The sequence below is a fragment of the Diadema antillarum genome, unplaced genomic scaffold (assembly GCF_040938485.1).
Source record: "Diadema antillarum isolate AM-2024a unplaced genomic scaffold, OU_Dant_1.0 seq00000514_RagTag, whole genome shotgun sequence".
NCBI lineage: Eukaryota > Metazoa > Echinodermata > Echinoidea > Diadematoida > Diadematidae > Diadema > Diadema antillarum.
In genome coordinates this window covers 345,956-368,221 of record NW_027271468.1, presented here as the reverse complement: position 1 = coordinate 368,221, position 22,266 = coordinate 345,956, and the positions used below count along the sequence as shown (strand labels likewise).

The following is a 22,266-nucleotide window of genomic DNA, read 5'->3' as shown; positions in this document are numbered from 1 at the left end:
CTTCACCTTCCTCCCTCATCCTTCTTTCTCTGTGTCCCATTCTGTCTGTCTGTCTGTCTGTCTATTCTCCACTCACATAGTCCTTCATTCTCTGCTTCTATTGTCTGTCTGTCTATGTGTCTGTCTGTCTATGTGTACATCACTACCATTGTTGCCACCTTCTTTCTCCTCCTTTGTGATGATGTAAACCAAGGGTTGATTACTTTTCCAGTCTGTGCCTGTCTTCACGGGGCCCTCTTGGTTCAAGCTTTAATAGATTTCTTGTAACGGCAAAAGGGCGGTAAGAGTGAATCTTCAGCTTGGCATCTGGTGCACCACCAGCCAAGTGGGGTCATGCCATTCAAAGTGCACAAGGAGGTGAAGATTTCTGGGCCCCCAGTAAATTTGTTGGTGGATTATGGGAGAAGAGACCTGGTACTCCGTGGTGACATACATGTACAATGTATGTATTCTCTGAATGCGTGAACACTTTGTGAAACATGAGAAACATCAGGCAGAACCAAAACTATTAATGCCAGTCTTTAATAACTGCCTGTATTTTGTCTGCTGGGTTTACAGAATGCAAGCATTGTCCCTTGTCATGTGATTATTTGTATATATTATCAGTTTATATTGCTGAACTGCTCAATAGACCTGCTTGCTAAATGATGAACTTTTAAAAAAATGCCTCATTTTCTTGAAAGATATGCAGTGTATTTTCTGTGCTCCTGTGATCTACCACTGTATGTTGAGAACATAGTGATTTTTCCCCACATTTTCCAAGAGAGATGAAATTCATTCCTTCATTCCAGATATAAAAGAAACCATTCTATCATTTTGTGTTTTATTAGACAGATTGCAAGTTCACAGCAATGATCGATACACTAAATGTATGTCAGTCATATGACTAGGTACAGTTTGACAGTCTGACTGTCAAAGTTTATGTAAATATATCTGCATAATTGACAGAAAATAGAAAACTCATTGTTCAAAGCAGAACTCATTCATAGAGTGATGTGGGAAAATCATAATCACATTATTAATACCAGGTAAATGTAGAAGGACCATGTGGTGCTGTGTGATGTCTTGCTCAGGTACAGACTGGCCTTGATACTCTGCCCAAGGTCACAAGTCTATATAAAAGTGGGTATTTGGGACTACACATTTGGTGACTCTGAGAAGAGGGATAGGATAGATTTACAGTGCCATCCATCATTCAAATCGGACAGTGTGTGTCATCGTGTATTATGACTTGACAACCGAACTGACTTTTCCGGCTGAATGTTTCAATATCGTCAACTGCTTGCCAAATGCTGTTGCCCAGGGATAACCAGAACTGGTCATTGGGCTAGTAAACTCTGAGTGAACTTTTGCTTTATACAGTGCTCAACACTTGACCGGTTTCTTCATTGAGCAAACTGGAAAGATGATTTCATTGTACTGACTCTTTGTGTTAACCCAGCGGAATGTTTCATTATTAGATAAATGTCAGCTGCTTGCGTTGCCCTGCATTACATTGTTGCATCTGTCACATTATACCCTCTACTTGGTACACTGTACTTGCACAGAGCAGTCAAAACTACTGTAACATCTGGTCAATAAAGTAAACTCTGAAAACTCCAGCCTGCCTCTCTTACCCAATCACTTTATCAAGTAAAAAGGAGTGCAATGTTTTGATCTTGTTCAGAGGCAGTGACCAATGAGTATTAGTACTACGGGGTACATGTACATTCCAACCAATCTTGATTCATGTTATCTTTATTGTTTTCATGTACCTTTTGCAGCGACTTCCAAGTGTGTAGGCTTGAGACATGTATAAATCAACATAATATACGAGGTAGTACCTACCTAGTACTTTTAAACATCTAATGCCCTTGCCTCTGTGAACTTTATAAATGTTTATTTGTATTATATATCAGCAGTAAGTTACTTAAACCACTGTATCTTGCCTGAAATCTAAATCATTGATCTTTGGTCATGATGAATACTCTCATACTTTATGCACTTATTTTCTTTTGTTCTTTTGTAGGTCACCATAGACTCTGTTCCAGAAAGGTTTTACGTCTACAAGAGGCCGCATGTAGACTTCTTTCTCAGTGTAGTAAGTATGGCAGGCCCAGTGTCGCACATTTTCAGTAGTATCTTGCTTTCTAAGGCAAGGCCATAGTGGTCTTGGGTTTGATGTAACTTTACAGAGCAACGGGTTACAAGTAGCTGGATATAAATATGCTACATGACCCTGTTCACACTTAAGTTTTAATACAGAACCATCCGAGCAGTATGCCGGCATATATTATGTAGATGCCAATGCTGTTATTGTCAAGACCACATTTTTCATATAAAGTTAAAACATAGGCATTCTGTAAAGCAATACAAAAATGTGGAAGTGGAAGTCAACGTACTGTTGACTGACCCATTTCGGTAGGTTTGTTTAGCTGGAAGAAATGTGAGATGTAATCAGTAGTTCAGTGTTCTGTTTAATACAATGTAGGTCATTGCACTGGTCTTTTAAAGGTGCATGGTCCCGGTGTTTTAGTCAAATGCGTACGCGGGCGCATGGCGCAAGTTTCCTATAGAGACCTACGCTATCGACTCCTCTTTAGCGCTTACGCCGTGGCCCACTTCCCCGAGTCGGAAGAAGTCCGATTCACTGTAGTCAGTGGTCTGATCACAGTTTGGCTCATAATTCGGCTGAGGGGGATGACAGCTTTAGCAAACTTCTTTTGTGATGTCATAATAAGAAGCACATATGCACGCACCCTGGCATTACTACAGACTGGGCGATGCGCAGAGAAGACAACGAAGGCAACGTTACTTTATATGCAGCTGTCATTTGTATGACACACCTCTTGACCCCCGGGAAAGGTGCGTCATGGTCGCGTCAAGTACCACCAATTTGATGACACGTGGTACCGTCACGGGAGCAAAATGTCCGTCACAACACTGACCCATTATGTGCGTCATAGTCGGTCATTTAACCAGAGTGTGTCAAAAGGTTCGTTAATAGGACCGTCATGTAATTTTGCGAGGCTTGATGGTATCCCTCCGTAACAGAAGAAAACAAACTCGCAATCGCGAGCCGGCCGAATTCACCGGCTCCTGAAAACGCGAAAATGACACAATTTTCATTCAGTTTTATTATAACATACTGATACTCACTTCATTCTCGTATGTCTTCTTTTTCTATCTGATGTCAGACTAAAGGTCTTTTCAGAAAGTTTGAGCACAAATTTGCTCCAAAACCACACTACCAAACACGATTTGTGATTAAAATCATCACATACAGCCCGCGGCATCGCGAAGCTCGCTATCCTTCAATCGCTCTGTGTAGTGTAGCATCGACCGTCGACCGTGGAATCTGCAGCAAAATCACGTGCGTGATGTGACCGTGTGGTACACGTATACAGTACAGGCGTACGTACAGAAGACGAGGCATGACAGAGGCCAGGCCGCAAAACACATACAAACGATTATGGAACTACTGAGAGTCTGTTAAAACCTATATTAACTTAAAATAGTAAATTCTATTTAAACACTAGCCATATAAACCATGTACCTAACTTGGGGTTTAATAAGGTTCGTGTTTAAATAGGCAGGGGCTTCAATCAAGCTGTTTTCGAATCGGGGAAGGGGAGGCGGGAGGGTTAATACGGAAAAAATTACTGTGGCCAGGCCGTAGTTTCGCAAAACTAGATAGTTCGAGGACATGCCATAGCAACGTGTATATCAAAACACGCGTTTCTATGGGATGTCCCACTGATCTCCCCTCTCAGTGGGATGTCCATGAACTAGGGAACGGTTTTGAGAAATTCGAAGTCATTCGAAGTTGAAGTGTTTTTTTCCTACGCATTTTTATTTGTTTTGTTTTTTTGTTGTTCATATCTCAAAAATTCGATTTCTTATTTTTTTCAACTGGTATTTGGGAGTCTTGTTATATATTAAAAATGTTGATAGAAATTTCTGAATATATTCAGGCGCCTACTGTTTGGATAAATGGTAAACATGCAGTCTACGTTCGATACGAAGAAATCATTACGTCTTTCACGACGAAAAACATACAAAACAAACAAAAAACACCTACGAACGAATGTTGATAGCCAAAACTTTGATAAGTAATAAGCAGTTATGATGAGCGTGAACTGAAATTAATTGTCATGATTTTGCTGTCTAACCAGGTGATGACTGCATCTCATTGAACCTACTCGTAGTGAATTTCTCTGGGCATACGAGACCTTTTAAGTATTTCTGTGATTTTTTTTTTTTTATTGTTCAGGGAACATAAGATATTCGATCAAGTACACTATATTCGACTGTTTGATGTTTCCCACTATGCGCCAAAAGAAAGGCTATAGAATCACGATATCTTTGCAATGATTCCCTTAATTCAACTAATGAGCTGGTTCTTCGATCGATATTTCCAGGATATTTACACGCTGTTTATTCCAGTGCGCGCATTCTTTCGTCTGGCACGCACCTGGGTGTGGCACCTGCTTTTGTGGAAATTTCCACAAGGGGAGAGGGGTGGGGTGTCAAGTTTCTTCGAGCCGAAGAGACTGCATGTAAAACAATCTCTTCGCTCTAATTTATTGTCATTCGTGCTTTCCCCTTATTCTTTGCTGATATTGAACATTTAGATTTAACTTGTAGCACGTGGTTCTATTTTGTTGTGAGATGTATGTAATTTCTTTTTTATCATTCTTGGGAAGGAAAAGAAGAGTAAGGGGGAAAGAAGAATAAGACTAAGAGGGAAAGTGAAATGAAACGAACGGCACGTACGCTCAGCATTCACAGTAAGCCGTCTTTTTACACCAGCATAGTTATCATCATCACCATCAGACATCACTCAGACAATTTTAGCCTTTTCCTATCAACATTAAGAAACATGCATACAATGTAGTCCCTCGAGACAAAGACCTAGGAAAATAAATAACAAATACAAAGTATCAACACCTCCCAACAACACAAATATTTAAAAAAAGACAACACACAGCACACTAGAGCGGCTGGTATCAAACTTCGTCGCTTCGATTCGAAAAAGTATTGCAGCAAAGCGGAGAAAACGCCGTTACGAAAATAGCAGTGCGAGACACTTGAAAAAATTACGTCAAATACTTCAAAGTATAAAGGGAACGGATAAAGAGATATAAAATGGAAGAAATCGTACCAAACGAGGTGTGAGAAACGACAGTGGAGAACGGTAAGTTTAGTAGTAGGCTTTTATTAGGCCCTAACTACACGCAGCCGCTGTCGCTTGTGCTTTGCACAGCGGTCTGGTCAGGCAAGCTTAGGCCCTAGAAAAGTTTACAGCACCGAAAGCTACGCGAAAATAAATACACATTGGAAACTCGGTATTGCGACGAGATCCTTAGGATCAAGTCAATTAACGATACAAAACAAAGGAAATCAATTCATTGTGACCGGAAAATAGTTTGTTATAAGTATTCTGTTATATGAGATCTCCTTTGATAGGCCTAGAAATACATCGAGTTTTCACGATACTCGGGGAAAGAAAGTTCGAACGCTTTTCACCTGCACTTACTGCAGTGCACATCAATACACGAACAGAAACTCACCTCTTCCTTGCAGAAAAATGATGCAATAACGTTACAAAAAAACACACACAGCACTCTAAAAATCATTTCGTACTTGGGAGGCAAGGGACAAGCGGATGAAGAAGAAGAGAAAAAGAGAAAAAGAAGCAGACATTACACAACGGAACGCTTCTACCCCGACTCAAATCGAAACAGGGTAATGTAGTGTGTAGTGGCAGCTGGCTACAGTGTGCAGCTAAGCTACTATACTCACGCTCCCCAGCCGCCCACACATGGGGATACAGTACCACGGCGATCGATGTAAACATCCAGCAAGGGTCCGTAGGCGACAGGGATTCACGCGCGCGAAGTCCCGTTCGGTGTACACAGTTCGCAGGCAGCGAATTGCGTGAGCGCACACTTTTCTATGATCATTCAGAGCTCTGCAGCATTCCAGTCTGGTACGTACCGCGAATAACATGTGCGTCAAGGGTCAGTCATTTTCACGAAGAGGTGCGTCACCATTTTGACTGGTTAATGCGTCAATGTCTCAGAGAGGTGTGTCACTTTTTGTGACGGAGGGTACGTCATGGTACCTAAAAGGTATGACGCACATTGGTACTTTGACGCACCTATCCCGGGGGTCAAGAGGTGCGTCATACAAATGACTGCTGCATTAGCAACACCTACGCACTTTACTCTTCTAAACAGCTCAACTTCGGTAATCTTCATATCAATGCTAACGGTGATCGGCAGTATCATCAGCAGCGCCCTCTACACTACCGGGACTATGCACCTTTAATGTTCCTTTATTTATTGTAGCAATCTTTAGATATGACATGTGCATGCAGTGATACAAAAAATGCACTGTGGTCAAGTTTGGAAAAGAAAAGAAAATCTGTTCAGATAGTATGACTTGTTAAAATTGTGAGCTGTGAGCATTTGATATACAGGGATGTGAGAGTTCAGAGTTTTGATTTCAGAATTTTTTCTACTCTGCCCAAAACCCATTTTCAGACTTTTTGGCAATTCAAACACATTGAAATAAATATTCACATCGTATTGCACTTTGGACCTTTTTTCCCCATATAAGGTTCAGATTTTTTTCCAGACTTTTCTTCAAAATTACACTCAAATATATTCACCTAAATCTATATTACCATGTGTTATATTGAAGCTTTGGTTTGATGGCTAGGTGGTTGGTCAGTGTGTGCAAAACAAAACACTCGTGCATTTGCAGACACATCAGCCTATCTATCCCCATCTAGGGAATACTTCACGTCTCAGCAATCTGAAGTTAGCCATGTTTGAGAATCTTTTTTTTTTTTTTTGTTCTTGCGGTTTTATCATAAATCACCCCAAAAAGTAGGGTGAGATATGCAACAGACCAAAGGAATTTGTGTCTTCAACCACTCGGTCGATACATTTTTCCGAGAGTACCAGTATCTGTCGTTGACTGTCACACATGTGAAAGCCCTTTTGTTATCGAATGCCTTTGTCACTTGCACATGGCGAGCACCATCATGAAAGTTAACAGCCCTTTTCTAGTGCACGTAAAAGTCATTTACCCCTGTAGTAGTCCAGTGTTTGCATTCATGAAAAGTCTTGTGAAATTTTGTAATCACGTCCCTTTTACTGTCATGCCAGATGCATATAGCATGTATGTACAGACAGTGTAGATATCTAGTATATACACATAATAGAGAGAGAGAGAAAGAAAAAGATATGGTTATAACACTGAACAAATATACAATGTACATGTACATCTCTGCCCAACCTTTTAAAGTAAATACATCCATCCAACTTTAGATACGAAAATTTGATGATGATGGAAATAGTAGATTGCAAAACAGACAGAATGCAATTCTTTAACTGTACTCCTGTGTAATATCTGCAGTATACCCACAGCAATGTCTGATGTCTAGACTACTGTAATACATGTATGTCGGCAGTTCATTAGATGTACCCCTGCCTCAAATTTCTAAGAAATCCTGAATTGTTTGTCTTGGATTTTTTTTTTCTTTTATTGGTATGCCTATGGGAGCATAATAGCACAAATATTCTGTCATGCGAAAACTCTTATAATTTGTTCTCTACATTGAAAGGAAAAAATAAAGAAAAAAGTAAGAAAAAGAAGAAGAAAGACAGAAATCAATATTTATATTTTTATATTTTCTGCTATTAAAGTAATATGTCAACCTTCTGAATCTCACTCCATGTATCATGCCCCTTTCCAGTTTTTATTCCTCTTCCAGTGATTTGAAGGGGATGACGACATAGAAAACAAGCAGGTTGTTTACAATTACATTGTGGTAAATAAAGCCACGCACAGAATGAATATTGCAATGAGATAATAACACAAACACACACACACACACTCGTGCGCGCACACGCACAAGTATTTGCCATGGCAAATGTACTTTTTCAATCCCATTGAAACATTTTACTATTTTCACGGTATTCTGACATAAGCTAGATGGATAGACATTTTATTAGAGATTTGCAAACATCAAAAGGGAGGAAAGAGGTCCAGTCATGGTACGTTGATTGTGCTCATCTTCAGGAGGGTGTAATCCCAACAGATATTTCCAATGTTCAATATTCAGCTAACTGCGAAAATTGGGATCATGTGATCCCATCGTGACTCAGGCAGTTACATAGAAATAATTACTCAGGAAGCTTTGACTGGGTGATATCAGGAATTTCTGGGATTTAGGGGTGGTTTTTGTTGTTGTTGTTGTTTTTGTCATCTTCACCAGCACCGGCACAGGAAGTAGCTATAAATTTCGCAGACTGCCTTGTTGCCGGCGCAGTCGGCAGACGTCGGTGCGCTCTGTTGCCGACAGCCTCATAGCAATATCCATTTCGCATATGGTCTGATGGAATTAGGGGAAGTTGTACTGTCATGCACACAAAGACTTAACCTCCATAAACAAGAAAACACAACTTTGTCTGGTGCAATCCTATAGAAGGGGGAGGATGTGAAGGACTGTGGCTTTTTTTTTCGTTCAAAATGCCAGATCTTTGTCTCTAAATGACAACATTTTCATTGGAAGACTGTAACTATGAAAGTGGAATTTTCATGAACACTTGTCCTCGGGGATTAATTGTCATGATACGATATGGTTGTCTTGTTACTCTTGTATATGATCAGTCCCACAATTCTGCCAGAAAGCATGACGAAACATCTTTGACACTATTTGTCATACCTGGGATGAATTAGAGAGAATTAAGAAAGAGAAGGAAAAAAAAAGGACAAATGCATTAACCCGTTGAGGATGGACCAATTTTGCTACAACAAACATGCATTTCCTACTGCCTGAGTATTCTTGGGACCTGTCTTCTATGGGTTTATACTTCCAGTGATTATATCCAAGGCACATGATGATTTTGCAAGTGTTTGTTTCAAAGGCGAAAGGCTCTTGACATTACCATCACTGTGATTTCAGGCCTTACATACACAGACTCATTCTTTCACAGTTGCTCTTTCAAGCAGCATAGAGTCTTCTGCATTGCAATATAATTCTAGCTGTGAATGCGAGCAATTTAATTCAACAAAATGTGTGATAACATGCATACACGGAACTAGCAGTTGTTAGAAAGTGAAAGTTTTTTTTCTTTTTGAGCTTTTCTTTTGGGATCACATTACAGTTGTTCTGTAGATTGGTCATTAGGAGATATCTGAAGTGAAAGTGATGGTGTGTCTGTAATCCGCCAGATTTCAGAGGAGGAAATACTTAGAAGCTAAATGGCACGTCCATTGTGACCTGGGAATGTGTGAATACAAGAGTATCACGTGTAGAGCACTGTTGTGGTTTCTTGAGGACAGTATGTAGCATTGGGAGATGATGAAAGCAAAAGACATCAAACTAAATGTTCAGAAAATCAGCACAATGTAATCAATACAACCAGTCATGGCTTGAGAGCATTATAGACAAGGCTGTTTAATGGCATTTGGGACACTTGTGAATGTTGATGAATCACGTGCATACTTGTGTATGGCACCACTGTATTGATCAGCATTGTCACTTGACCATTACGTCTCTGACCAGAGAAATCATGTGATCAGAAAAGACTAATGTGTTAATTTAGTTTTTGTTCATTTTGTCTGTTTATTTGTTTGTTTTTCATTCCTTTCCTAAGTACAAATGTGAACTTATTATCAGTGGTCTTGAATAACAATTGAAATCATGTATAAAGCTATAATGTGATAAAACATGAGGAAAGTCAGATGCATGGAGAAACTGTAAAGTAAATAAAATTTCTTGTACAAAAGCTGTTCTCATGATTTTACTTTTCTTTTAAATTTTACAAGTACATTGCAATTTGTTTATGGGGCAGATTTTTTTTTTTCAAAAGCTTTTATTCTCATAATTTTACTTTTTATTTTGAATTTTACAAGCACATCAACTTTAAACATATATTTTTTATATGTAGGGTAGATTTTTTTTCACTTAATTCACCAAAAAGAAAAGCTGCCAAATGTCCATATTTCATTTATAAAAATCCTAGATGAACATCTGTTTTAGATTTGAAAAAAAAAAAATGGGTAAATAGGTAACACAACCCCCCCCCCCCCCATTAGAAAAGAAAACTATTTGAGTGTTTTGTTTAGATGTGGAAAGGAAGATATTGGGGCTGCAAATTGCAAGTGCTATTTTTTTTTTTCGAAGTACACCAGTCTGTATGATCTGTGGTAGATCAGATAACGGGAAGTATGCATTTTCAGAGTCTCACCTATACTATAAGAGACAAATTACTTAATTGCATCATGAATTATCATTTTTGTGTTTGTTCGATTATACAAATGAAAATGATGTTATTAATGCAAGTTTATAGCAGTCATTGGTACACTTGTAGGTCCAGTGATGTCTGTTCCACGTTGGTTTCCTCCATTTTTACCAGTGATGTACAATAATTATCTGAAAGTGTGCATGAAAAAGGGAAAGAAGCGTAAATGGATGGTACAGTATTGGTGGAGATGAAAATTGGGCTTTAACTCTTTTGCGAGATACCAAGAAAACACTCATGAAATAGTACAGAGCATACCATTTTAAGAGGAATTCAAAGTTTATTTGATAAAAATCGGGTTTGGAATAGCTAAAACATCCAAAAACAAGGTAAAACAAAATGATCGTAATAAAATGTGGGTCCCACACTTTATTAGAATTGCTCTGTTTTGGATATCTCGGCCATTTCAAAACCAATTTTCATCAAATAAACATTGAATCCCTCTTGGAATTACATGCTCTTTCATATTTCATAAGAAGTTTCTCACTATCTCACCAAAAAATGATAAAAACCTGAAGTTAAGTCTCAACCAAAACTATGCGATCCCTTTAAACACAGTCAGCAGTACGGTAGCTATTAAAGTGATACATTTTTGTGGGTACTACTTTTAGGGAAAAGAGGAGTGGAACAGAACATTACTTGAAACTGTGCATAATTTGCTGCTGTTCAAATAATATATGCCACAATGTCATTTGTTGAACACATACAGGAGATATTGCTCCTTTCAATGCAAACACTAGTGTCTGCTTGCTTTGAAGTTTAACTATGTCAAAGTCCAGATAAACCGAGTATGCACATCTCCTGTACTGTACATAACACGCCATGGCAAGAACACTACCGCATGGCATTTATTAGCACACTGATCTCTTAAAAGTGTTTGTTGGGTAAATTTATCTTTCCTAATCATATCTGATATGTAGAATGATGATTATGCTTGTTGCCGTCATTCAAGTAGTAGAAGTAAAGATAGAAGTATTACCATCGTCCTTCAACTATTATTGCAGGCTGAAGTAAAATGCGTATAATCAGCTGTAGAAGTAGGAAGATTACTGTCACTGTTGTGATTGTTACTTGTCATAGAAGTTTGGTAAGCAATCAATATCTCTGTTCTGTGCAAAAATATGAACCTTTAAATTCTCTAACTGCATTGTGCATGGCACATCTGATTTTGCTGAAATTTCTTCAGTTGTCTGTTTGAGGTCACTGTATTATACTGTTGCACTCAACTTATAAAATGTGCCTTACACATTTTTTTCCTCTTCTCATTTTCTCCATCTACCCCCAGGTTAGCCAGTGGTACGAGTTGGTAGTGTTTACAGCCAGCATGGAGATCTACGGATCGCCGGTCGTAGAAAAATTAGACAATGGTAGAGGTCTTTTACAGAGAAGATACTACAGACAAGTAAGCCCAAATGTCTGATGAGTTTGCAAGCTGGGAGTAATTCATTCCTTAAAGTTTTTTTTTGTTTGTGTTTTTTTTTTTCTGGTAATCATTGATATATATATAAATAGATATATTTTGCTCCTTACAAGCCAAGAAAAGAAAAGAAATAAAAAAACAAACAAACAAACAAAAAACAAATAATGCTTCCCTACCCCTAACTCCCTTTTCCCAGAAAGCATGCCGTGGCTTGTGTGTATGTTTGTGTGTGTGTATGTTTTAGATAACCATGTAATTGATAAATATTCAGAGATGGTTTGAGTTTAAAAGTAATTTTTTGTAATATTTGATATTGCTTGTTTGGATGCATCTAATTAATGATTAAAATATCTGAAAAATAGGGTATATTTGGAAGTTTACAAGCAGGATGTTATATGATTTTTTTTTCTCTCTCTCTGTCAGCTTCTTGAAATGTATTTCACTTAAATTGTAGACTGACTTGATTTTAAATATTAAAGTTAATGTGTGACAACTGCTTTACAGATGATCTAGAAAATAGAAAGGTTATGCTTGCAAGTTTGTGGGAGTAACCTATGCATGTAGTTAAATCAACTTGCCCTAGCTTTTGCTTTCTCCTGTTATGACACCTCAAAGGCTTTGCGAAACTATGTGTTGTGTCTGAGACAGGAATTCAAAACATTCACAGTCACAAGAAATGTGTACTATATAGACATTCACCTATTGGGAGGGGAAAGAGTGTCTTTCAGTTATCAAGGCAATTATGATACAACTGAGTATTCAATGAGCAGGTGTTTTGAGACATGTTTTATACGTCCTTCTGTCCTCCAATGTTTGTAAACGTAAGATCTGTCTATTCTCTGTTTCAGCACTGTACGCTAGACTCAGGTAGCTACACAAAAGACCTCTCGGCGGTACATCCAGACCTCAGCAGTATATTCATCGTGGATAACTCGCCGGGAGCATACCGCTTGTTTCCAGGTATTCAAGCATCTTTTCCCCTCCCTCTTTGTCCATGTTTTTGGACTCATTTCTCTCTCTCTCTCCCTGTTTTGATGAATCTTTTCCTTTCCACAAGTAACTATAATCATACATAGCATTTATGTGGATAGACACACATATTTTTTTTTTTACGTGGATGCCGGGTGAATATTCAAAATGAAATGATTACTGTACAAGCTGAAATTTTCGCGTACAGATATTTTCACAAATTGCTATTTGGAGGACATTTTCGTGTGTTGTTGATTTCGCGGTTGCGAGGGTCTAACTGAACTTACTTGTTCATGTGTTATTATTTTCGCGCAGATATTATTTTCACGAGGGTCTAACTGAACTTACTTATTCCCGTGTTATTATTTTCGCGTGTTGTTATTTTCGCGCTTCAAAGGGGATTCCCGAAATTCACAAAAATAAAACCACCGCGAAACTTTCAGCTCGTACAGTAAATGCTTCTCTCGCAATATGTGGGACTTGTATAGGTATCCTACTTTTGTCTCCTGCTTCCCACACCAATACATTTTGTGAACCACAATTTATTATGTAGAAGGAAGCAAAAGGAGCAAAATTATAGATGAAACAACATAGCATATGAGACGTTAATAGTACATTTTAAGTACAGGAGGTACTTAATTTCATTGTTGAAAGGTCTGTCATGTATTAAAGGGGAAGGCTAGTAACTGATCAGTGGGAATCAGTGGAAATGCTGGGAGATGATTGTTCCAATCCTTATGGGATTCATTCAAGAGTTCATTGTATATCTATTGTTGTGTGAAAATGATTTGCTTCAGAATGGTCTCATATTCAAGTAATGTGCAGTTTAATGCTTCCAGGTTAGCGTCCCTGGTCAGTGACGGGGCATTAATCTGCACATTACTTGAATATGAGACCGTTCTGAAGCAAATCATTTTCACACAACAATAGATATACAATGGACTCTTGAATGAATCCCATAAGAATTGGAACAATCATCTCCCAGCATTTCCACTGATTCCCACTGATCAGTTACTAGCCTTCCCCTTTAAAGCTGTTTTTCCACATTTAGATGCCAGTGTGTACTCACTCTCCTTAGCAGATCATCAGGGATGCAATTTGCTGGTTGTTGTTTCTTTGATTTTTACACCTTGTCTGAATACTTCTGAAAGTTATTGACATTTTGTGGTTGATATCAGGAATCAAGCACTTGTCATTTATAGTGCTACCTGCAGGCATGACTTCAGCCTGAAGTCAGGATTAGCAAACTCGGTGAATCTCTGGAAACGATGCAAAATGCTGTGAAGCAGCATCACATGCCAAATACAAGCTTCTGTTTAAAATGGGGAAGGGGAAGTATTTTTGATTCACTTCAGTATGTGCTCTCACTGAAAATTGTGGACTGTAACTGTATGAAGTGTAACAGTGGCATGATACCTGGGCCCTGTTTTATCAAAAGATAAAATCAATATAAAGTCAAGATAATCTATGATTAACCTCTCTAATCAACTCTAAGTCCATTAATCAATGATTAACTTCCAAATCAACTTAAAGTCTGTTTTATCAAGAGACCCAAAGATGAAATGAACTTTAACTTCCTCCCAAATCAACTTTAATTTTTCACAACCGCTCCAAATCCATGATAACTTTATAGTTGATTAAAAAATCAACTATAAGCAGAGACAGTCTAGGTAAACTCAATTGTAAGGCAATTTACAGAAGGAAGTGAGTGTCATACTTTTCTAGTTTAGCTGGGGTCTTGCCACAAATGTTTGTCTGTTAACTGCTCACTTTCTCTAACATTTAGTTACGTTCCTTTCATCTAGTTATGGTCTTTTCCTTGCATGAAATTCACGATCGGCATGCATTGCATACGCGACTGCTGCACGCAAACACCTAGACAGCAGTCTCAATCGCACCCTGCGCGCCCGGCGCCTCGGCCCGCCCGCCTGCCTATCAAGCCATCGCCAGCAAGGGCAAGTAACCGAACGCTGGAACTATGTCTGTGTGCAATGCATATCTTGCCAAAGAATATGCGAGGAAACCAGTGATTTCTGACGTGCGTAGGCCTACGTAGATTTAGTTCGTCAATAGATATTGATTAATAGTGAAGTAGGCCTATACAGAAAGTAAAGAGTTTAATTCTATAGCACCGAGTACGACAGTAAGATCTATCTAACCAGTTAGGCCTAACATAGCGTTTACAGCGGGGTCGTTTGCACTAACCGTAACACTGCAGACTAGAGCGTCTACTAGATCAAGAATTTCGACATGTAGACTCTCGATCTATTCTTTTCAAAGCCGATCTGCACCGTAGAGGTAAAAACAAGCTAGTCTTCACACGCTCACAAGTTTCCATAATCCTACACATAACACACAAGACTTGAAAAACAATGCGTACATGACCTTCACCTTCACCATGGACAGTCCCACTGCAGAAATCCTGTGTGCCAGATTATCCATGTCAATGAGTACTCACGTTAGATCTAAGATCCTACAGAGTGTGCAGGATCTTCACGGTACGCGCGTACGCAGATTTTCGTTGAGCTCGAGATGTGCTGCATGTAGATCTATCGACGTACTTTCATCAATACACTGCAAAACGGCGTATTTTGCGGTTCTGTTGCAAACATACAATAATTCAGCGGTTGTAGTGCTAATCATACTGCGCCGCACTAGCAGACTACGCTTCCGTGGCCGTGGCAAACAATCATGTACATTCATGTTTTTGTTGTTTGTTTTTACTTTATGTATTGTATTGTTTTTTAAGCAGACAGTACCGGAAACCAGCCTCGTCCTGTGTTTTTTGTTTTGACTAAATCAATAATCAAGTCATAGTGATCAGCTATAACTATGATCGACTATCAAGTCTCTTTGTAAAATGGAGACTTACAGTTGATTTAAAGTTATAGCCAACTTTAAGTTGATCAAAGTTAGCGTTGATTTCACAATCAACGCTAACTTTATCTTGATAAAATGGGGCCCAGATGATGAAATACATTGGCAGATAAACTTAATTGCCACTTTCCACATGTTAATACAAATTGAGTATTAGAAAAGCGTATTCATATACAAAATCATAGTGAACATAATGTTCATGAAAATTCTGATATGCATAACAACAAGGCCTCAACCACTTCTTCTTTGCCTTCTCTCTAGATAACGGTATCCCCATCAAGTCGTGGATGTCTGATCCGGCCGACGCGGGCCTCCTCAACCTTCTTCCCTTCCTCGACGCGCTGCGCTTCACCAGCGACGTGCGCTCCGTTCTCAGGCGAAACGTCAGCCACTCCGCCCCGCCCACATTACTGTCCTCCTCGCCCAGTTCTGTGGGCACGCCTCTCTCGGCGGTCCTTCGGAGGACGTAGCATTGTCACCAGAAGTAGTATTAGTCCAGATTCTATCCTCCCCCCATTTCCCTTTGTGCTTTTTCCTATCCTCCGTTTTCTTTTATTGTAAAGCTATTGTCTTCACAGAGAAAAAAGGCTTTCTGTCATATTGTGTTTTTTTTTTGTCTAAGGTTTGTACATTTGTATATATTATGAATTTTGGGGTCGTTTCACTTATTGCGTGCGTGATTTTTGTCATGTCGCTATGATTTGATTTGATGCAAATGGAGTCGGAGCTTTAGAGCCTAGCTCTCGTAGATTTTTTGTCGTATGTTATTCAGTAGAGAAGAGTGAAATTATGTTGGTATAGATATGTGAAGAGAAACACCAGAAGCAGATGTTTGATGGGCTTCGTTAACATTGCAGCTTCTCTCTCGACCCTTGTGTGGAGTATCATTTGTTTTGATAATCATTTTTGATCGTTTATCTCAGGAGAGAAATTCCTTCATCCAGGGCGATACAGTGAAACACACTCCCATTACCTATTAAAGACACACTCGTGCTGTCCGCTACTGCAGATTAGAAGAAAAAAACAAAAAAAAAAAAGGAAAAGAAACATTGACAAAAACCAGCGGGCTTGAACAGTCTCCATTCAACAACAGTAAGCTACAAATTTCCAATGTTGATGGTCATACGTGCACACGTCCCATGCAAGCTGTTCTACATGGATGCAGATGCTGTATTATGAATATGAACCATCACTATGAAAGCCTAAAGAAGTTACTCTCCATTGACTCCCTATTACTAGTATTTTACAAATTTCCAGACTCTGAGCTTTCCAGCACTGTATGATTCTGTCCCACTCTATATTTTCCAAAGCCTACATGTACCTCTCCAAAGAGTTTGGATGCCGGCCGCCATATACTATAAAAGCTGCTATTTTTGAAATTTTTGCAAACTTAGCGAATCACTGATGGACCATGAATTTAGTAACATGCAAAAATATCGCCACCTGATCTTGATACACATTAGATTTGCGGAGCGAATGGATTATGACAGCCTTGATGTCAAATCGCGAAAAATAACATCTATCAAAAATGTCTGTGAAAAATCAAATTAATTGAAATTTTTCTGGCCGTAGGAGTCTACAACTTTATCAGGTTAGGTGAGGAGTCTACAACTTTACCAGGTTAGGTGATGAGTCTATTGTGTATCAAAATATTATCAACTACTAAAAAAGAAAAAAAGCTGAAGATAGTCTAGTGTTCCGCACTCATGATGTTTCGTGTACATTTGATCTGCATTTTTGAAGTGCATTGACCAACTGGCTACTCATTGCAAGCTTTGCATTTCTGTAGTATTTGGTAAATGGAAAATTCATGCCTGATGAAACTTTTATGCAAACAATGGAAAAAAAAAAAATAATTACTTTCCTTTTTACACTGGTCCCTCAGATTGTGAAAAGTGTTCAAATTTTCCAGTGACAAGATATTCCACATCTTGGGAATCTGTTTCTAGTTCCCTCGGAGGAGGAAAACTGCATAAGAGTGTTTCCTTTTTTAGTATATAATCTTACAGTCCCTGTTTAGGTGTAGCTGAAATATAATTGCAAAGAAGGGGCTCCATCACCCAAGATTCTGAAGCAGTGATTTTTTTTTATTGGTTTGTTTTTCCCATAATGTAAATATGGAAGGAGGGAGGCAGACTTTCATAGTAATGAGTCTCTCATGGTACAACGTGAAGGACAAAACGCACCCACATCATTCCACATGCTGACTTTTCACCTAGAGTGACTACTGCGTGCGGGCACTACGTAGGACCATTTGCACACACTGAAAACAAGAAACAAGAACGCAACTTGAATCGCGATTGAAATCACGATTGAAATCACTCTTTTTTTGTACTCTTCACGCATACACAGGCAAAAAATAATAGTCACCATTTTTATCGCACCGGTTCAAGCTAGGCCAAACTGTACATGAGCGAGTTATGTAGTTTTACCCAAATTTGACCCGACTGTCCCCCACGCCCCTTGCATTATGTGAATTTTTTTAGAATTGTGTGATTTCTCACACTGTTCACACATATTTCGCACAGCAGATATATGGGAACATTGTGAACATTATGACTACTTAATACACACACAAAAAAAAACCAAATAAACAAACCAAAAAAAACTTACTATTTCAGAAACATAGCACACCACAATTTGGATCTTGCTAATATTTGCAATTATTATGTCCACACACATTGAAAACACCGTAATTGTAAATATTTGTGGCTTTGTGAATGGGCCTACTGTGATTTTGATAGCTCGTGTCTGTACCGGACAAGGTAATGGTATTCCACAAGTACAAGATCGTGGATAAATAAATGGTGTACCAGCTTATGTTCAGCACAGTGACAATGAAGAAATTGAAATGCAAAGAGGTCACTGAAAGTTCCGCTAAATCCTTCATTTTCTTCAAACTACTAGTATATCATCTATTTCAGGATCATTTCATTTTTGTTTTGTTTTGTTGTCTCGTGGCCACATTTGCACTCAAATTATTTAAATGGCAAAGATGGTCAGATATCTTTCAATTGAAAATGAAAGACATATACTTTGTATCAAAAATGTATGTATCAGCTGAAGTCTGAAAAAAAGTCTATTATTTAGCAGTGAACTCTTTCAATACAGTGAATATATAGTCAACTCAGATGCGTGGATTGTTCTCCTTTTTGCTTCAGACTCTATATTCTAAGAGAAACTCATAGCATCATTCAAAGAGTCATAGCCGCACGTTTCCCTGAAATGTTAACAGTGAAGGCCATGTTTGTGCGTCAATACCATCATTCATGTACTCAAGTGTGAAGTGAACTGCAACAGTAGCGCAATCCTGCAATACTTTTTTGTTTGCTCATGCATACTTTCGCAATTGATTTAACGCAATTCTATTCCATTCTGTTTCCCGTGCATTAAACAAATTCGGCAATAGTGGGAGCATTAAAAAGTACAACAGCCAATTGCATCAGTGGTATTGAGAGCAGTTCCATTCCAAAATTTTGAGCCTATCCCCCTTAACGTGACGAGTTTATTTGTAGCTTAGAACCTTGTTTCAGATAGCTCTGTGTCAGTGAGGGAAGGCAATGGAAATGTGGGAATACGCAATGCCCATGCCTTGTTATCAAGCACCGTCCGCATTCTTACGCCTTCGGGCTGCCGTGCACGATGTAAGTCTTTCTCGCAAGTGTTTCCATCCTTTCGGGGCCTACCTAACAGCGCGAGAAATCAGTTGATTGAAGTACATGGATATTTGTCTCGTGTGAGATTTGTCTGTGATTGACAGGCTGTGTGTGGAACTTACATTTTTTAATTTTTTTTTTCTCTTTCATTCCTTTTCATTCTGGCCGACCTTCCAGTTCTTTTATTAATCTTTAACCTAATAGACCCTGTAAATTGCACAGAGCAGCTGTAGGCAGGAGAGTATCATAGTGAAATACCACTTTTTGTGTTGTCTTGTATGCTGCACATAATTAAGCGAAAGGGAAAAATATTTTTCCTGTTTGCCACATATTTAGAGACATAACATCTCCCTGCCCTCAGGAGTCATCATGTACCAAAAAATGCCACCTGGAAGGAAAGTAGGAGGTAGAATTTCACTGATCATTGCGTGGCCATTTCTGATGCAATCATTGATATACTATATATAACTTTACAAGAGAAAAAAAAATCATATTTGTCAAAAATGATATTTTTCTGCCTGTCAAAAACTTTGAAGAGGATTCGTGCATGATTAAAGTTGCAAGTGAATTGAGTTTGCATGGTGATTTTAATAGCAAGATGTAATTTTAGCAATTAATATAGCACACCAATGCCAACAAAAAGCAAAACTAGGGAAACGTTTCCTGAAACATGATTATCATATTTGTTAAGATTCCCATATATCATGAAAAAAACATTAAGACAAAACTGCAGGATGATAGAGATCATATTTTCATAAGCTCAGTCATATCATGTGTCCTTTGTGCTTATTTTTTATGTTTATTCAATTTTGTCTTTAATCGAACAAAGAATTTCAATTATCTTTCAAAATACTGACATAGATAGTGCAGTGAAAGTATGTATCAGGTATATTCTAGCAATAACAATATAACTGCAAAGTCCTGACAAAGTTCTGAAGAATTTGCTTTCTGGCTTGCTGTGGCTTGTTACTTTTCTGAGTAGACAGATGGCTTTTGAATAAGAATATGTCCCTAGACAGGAAATATGTGAAGGTAATCTTTTCTCCCTAGCAATGGCACTCACAGTAGAATCTTGCATGTTCCTCTAAAGATGACAAGATTGTTGTCTGCGTTGACAGTAATTATGCCCCATTTATATGTGGCCAAAATTTGGAGCTTCCTCGAACCATTGCAAAAACCCTTTCAAAAAAGCAGTCTCTTGTCTGTTTATACTGCTTGGGCCACCAGCCCAAAGCAGGCCCTCAATGGCTCAGTTTTCATGGTAACCAAGGTCCCCTCCAATAAACAGCACAGGCTTTTGAATTTTTTTCATGTAACTGCGAACGTAATTGGGAGCGAAAGTGTGCAAGTTGTGCAGTCTTTATCAGCAGCAGACGGTCGTAACGGGTGGTTTGTTCACATTAACTGGCGATGATATTCACTGATTAACTTCCGGGTTGGCAAGAAAGCTGCTTCTCAAACCCCATAGCGTTGATACTGAAGCTGAGGCTCCCCGCTGCTATAGGAGGCTCTGAAACCACCCCTATAGCTGATTTCAGAACCCGCTCGGATCGGATCGAATCTACTTTTCCATTTTTTGTTTGTGTATACTGAGCTGAAAGGCTGCTCAGGGCTGCTCAAGGATGCTTCAGGACCCGCTTTTTGCTTATTATAAATGGGATGTAAGATGTATGTGTGACATGCTCTGAATTATCGCGTCATCTGTTTGTCATGGCACATTGCCTTCATTGTGGATCCACCAGGTCAAAAAAAAAAAACATATTTCTTTAGTTTAGAGCTATGGATCTTTTTATTTTTATTTTTATTTGCTGTCACTCATGGCCTGTATAACATACTTAGAAATCAAAATGTCCTCCTCAGTTTAGCCCTACTTTGGTCATATGTATTCCATTGTTTGTTTCAGTTGCCAAATTATCACAGGCCTACAAACAGCTTGATTCATAGATGATCCCCAAATTGGCAACACCTCTAAAAAAGTTTACACGTAAAGCATCTGTTTCACTTTGGCAATTATTTATATTTAAATCTTGACTTTGGACAGATGTTATGTATTTGACCAGTTTTATCTGAACTTTCTCCGATATCAACTATGCAGTAAATTTCATTGTTGCTAATTTGATGAGAATTAGATACTGTAAAAGAGGATATTTTCGTGTGACTAATTATTCGCGCTCGGCGGGGTAAGAAGAGTTTCGTGTGTTTTTAATTGCGCGGAATCAAGACTTCAACTACTGGAACATATGGCAAGCAAAAATATTCACGTGCTTTTATTTTCGCGCTAGTTTCGGGTTACGCGAAATGCGCGAAAATTTCCACTTTTACAGAATAGTTTTCATTGTAATTTCTGAAGGTTAAGACCCAGAAGTGTGGGAACACTTAATTGCGAATTTCAACCCAACTTAGATATATTTGACCATCCCCATAACGAATTGTGTACAGATTTATACGCAGCACACGCACGCGTAACTGAAGGATCTTGTCTTACCGATGAGCACATGCCTCTGTGCACGTATTCACCGACAGGAAAGCCTGTTCTACATGTCGCTGGTCACATATTTTTGAATGAGTCCCGGTGGTAGGCAGGGTATGTCTCCTTCACTACCGACCCACACCTGCTCTCAGCAGACAGAGTTTGTTAATCTTTTGGCGTTCGAGTTAGTCTGAGCTAGCTTCGCAGAGGCCTTTCGACTCATTTCTGTATGCTGCCCTCTATAGGCGAGCACAATGTAGTTAATGCTTGGACTCCTTGAAACATTGGAAGAAAAAACAAAAAGCATAACAGAGATGACGGTAATTTCATATTGAGACTTCTATGCTTCAAATGCTTAGAGCCACTTTATCCAGATTACATGACCATTAGCGTGTTGACTGCTTTAGCACAGAGCCTAATATATGCTTGGAATTTTGGGTCCATTTTGGGTCCTTCCTGTGCACATGAGTGGATATTACCAATGAGGAGGAATGTATTGTGCGTTTTGAAATGTCTTTCCACCCGTCCGGACTTATACGACTAAAAGTCAGATGAAGTGCGTATCCCACTTTA

At 38.8% G+C, this 22,266-nt stretch overlaps 1 protein-coding gene across 1 annotated transcript in view; it reads left to right on the top strand.

The window, feature by feature from the left end:
- LOC139734233 (CTD nuclear envelope phosphatase 1A-like) overlaps window positions 1–17,845 on the top strand; it is a 40,244-nt gene extending 22,399 nt beyond the window's left edge. Inside the window, exons 4-7 of the mRNA XM_071645032.1 lie at window positions 2,009–2,080; window positions 11,587–11,703; window positions 12,570–12,681; window positions 15,829–17,845. Of these exons, the coding sequence (XP_071501133.1) occupies window positions 2,009–2,080; window positions 11,587–11,703; window positions 12,570–12,681; window positions 15,829–16,037 (510 nt within the window). The 3' untranslated portion in view covers window positions 16,038–17,845. The remainder of the gene's footprint in view (window positions 1–2,008; window positions 2,081–11,586; window positions 11,704–12,569; window positions 12,682–15,828) is intronic.
- Window positions 17,846–22,266: the final 4,421 nt, after the last annotated feature.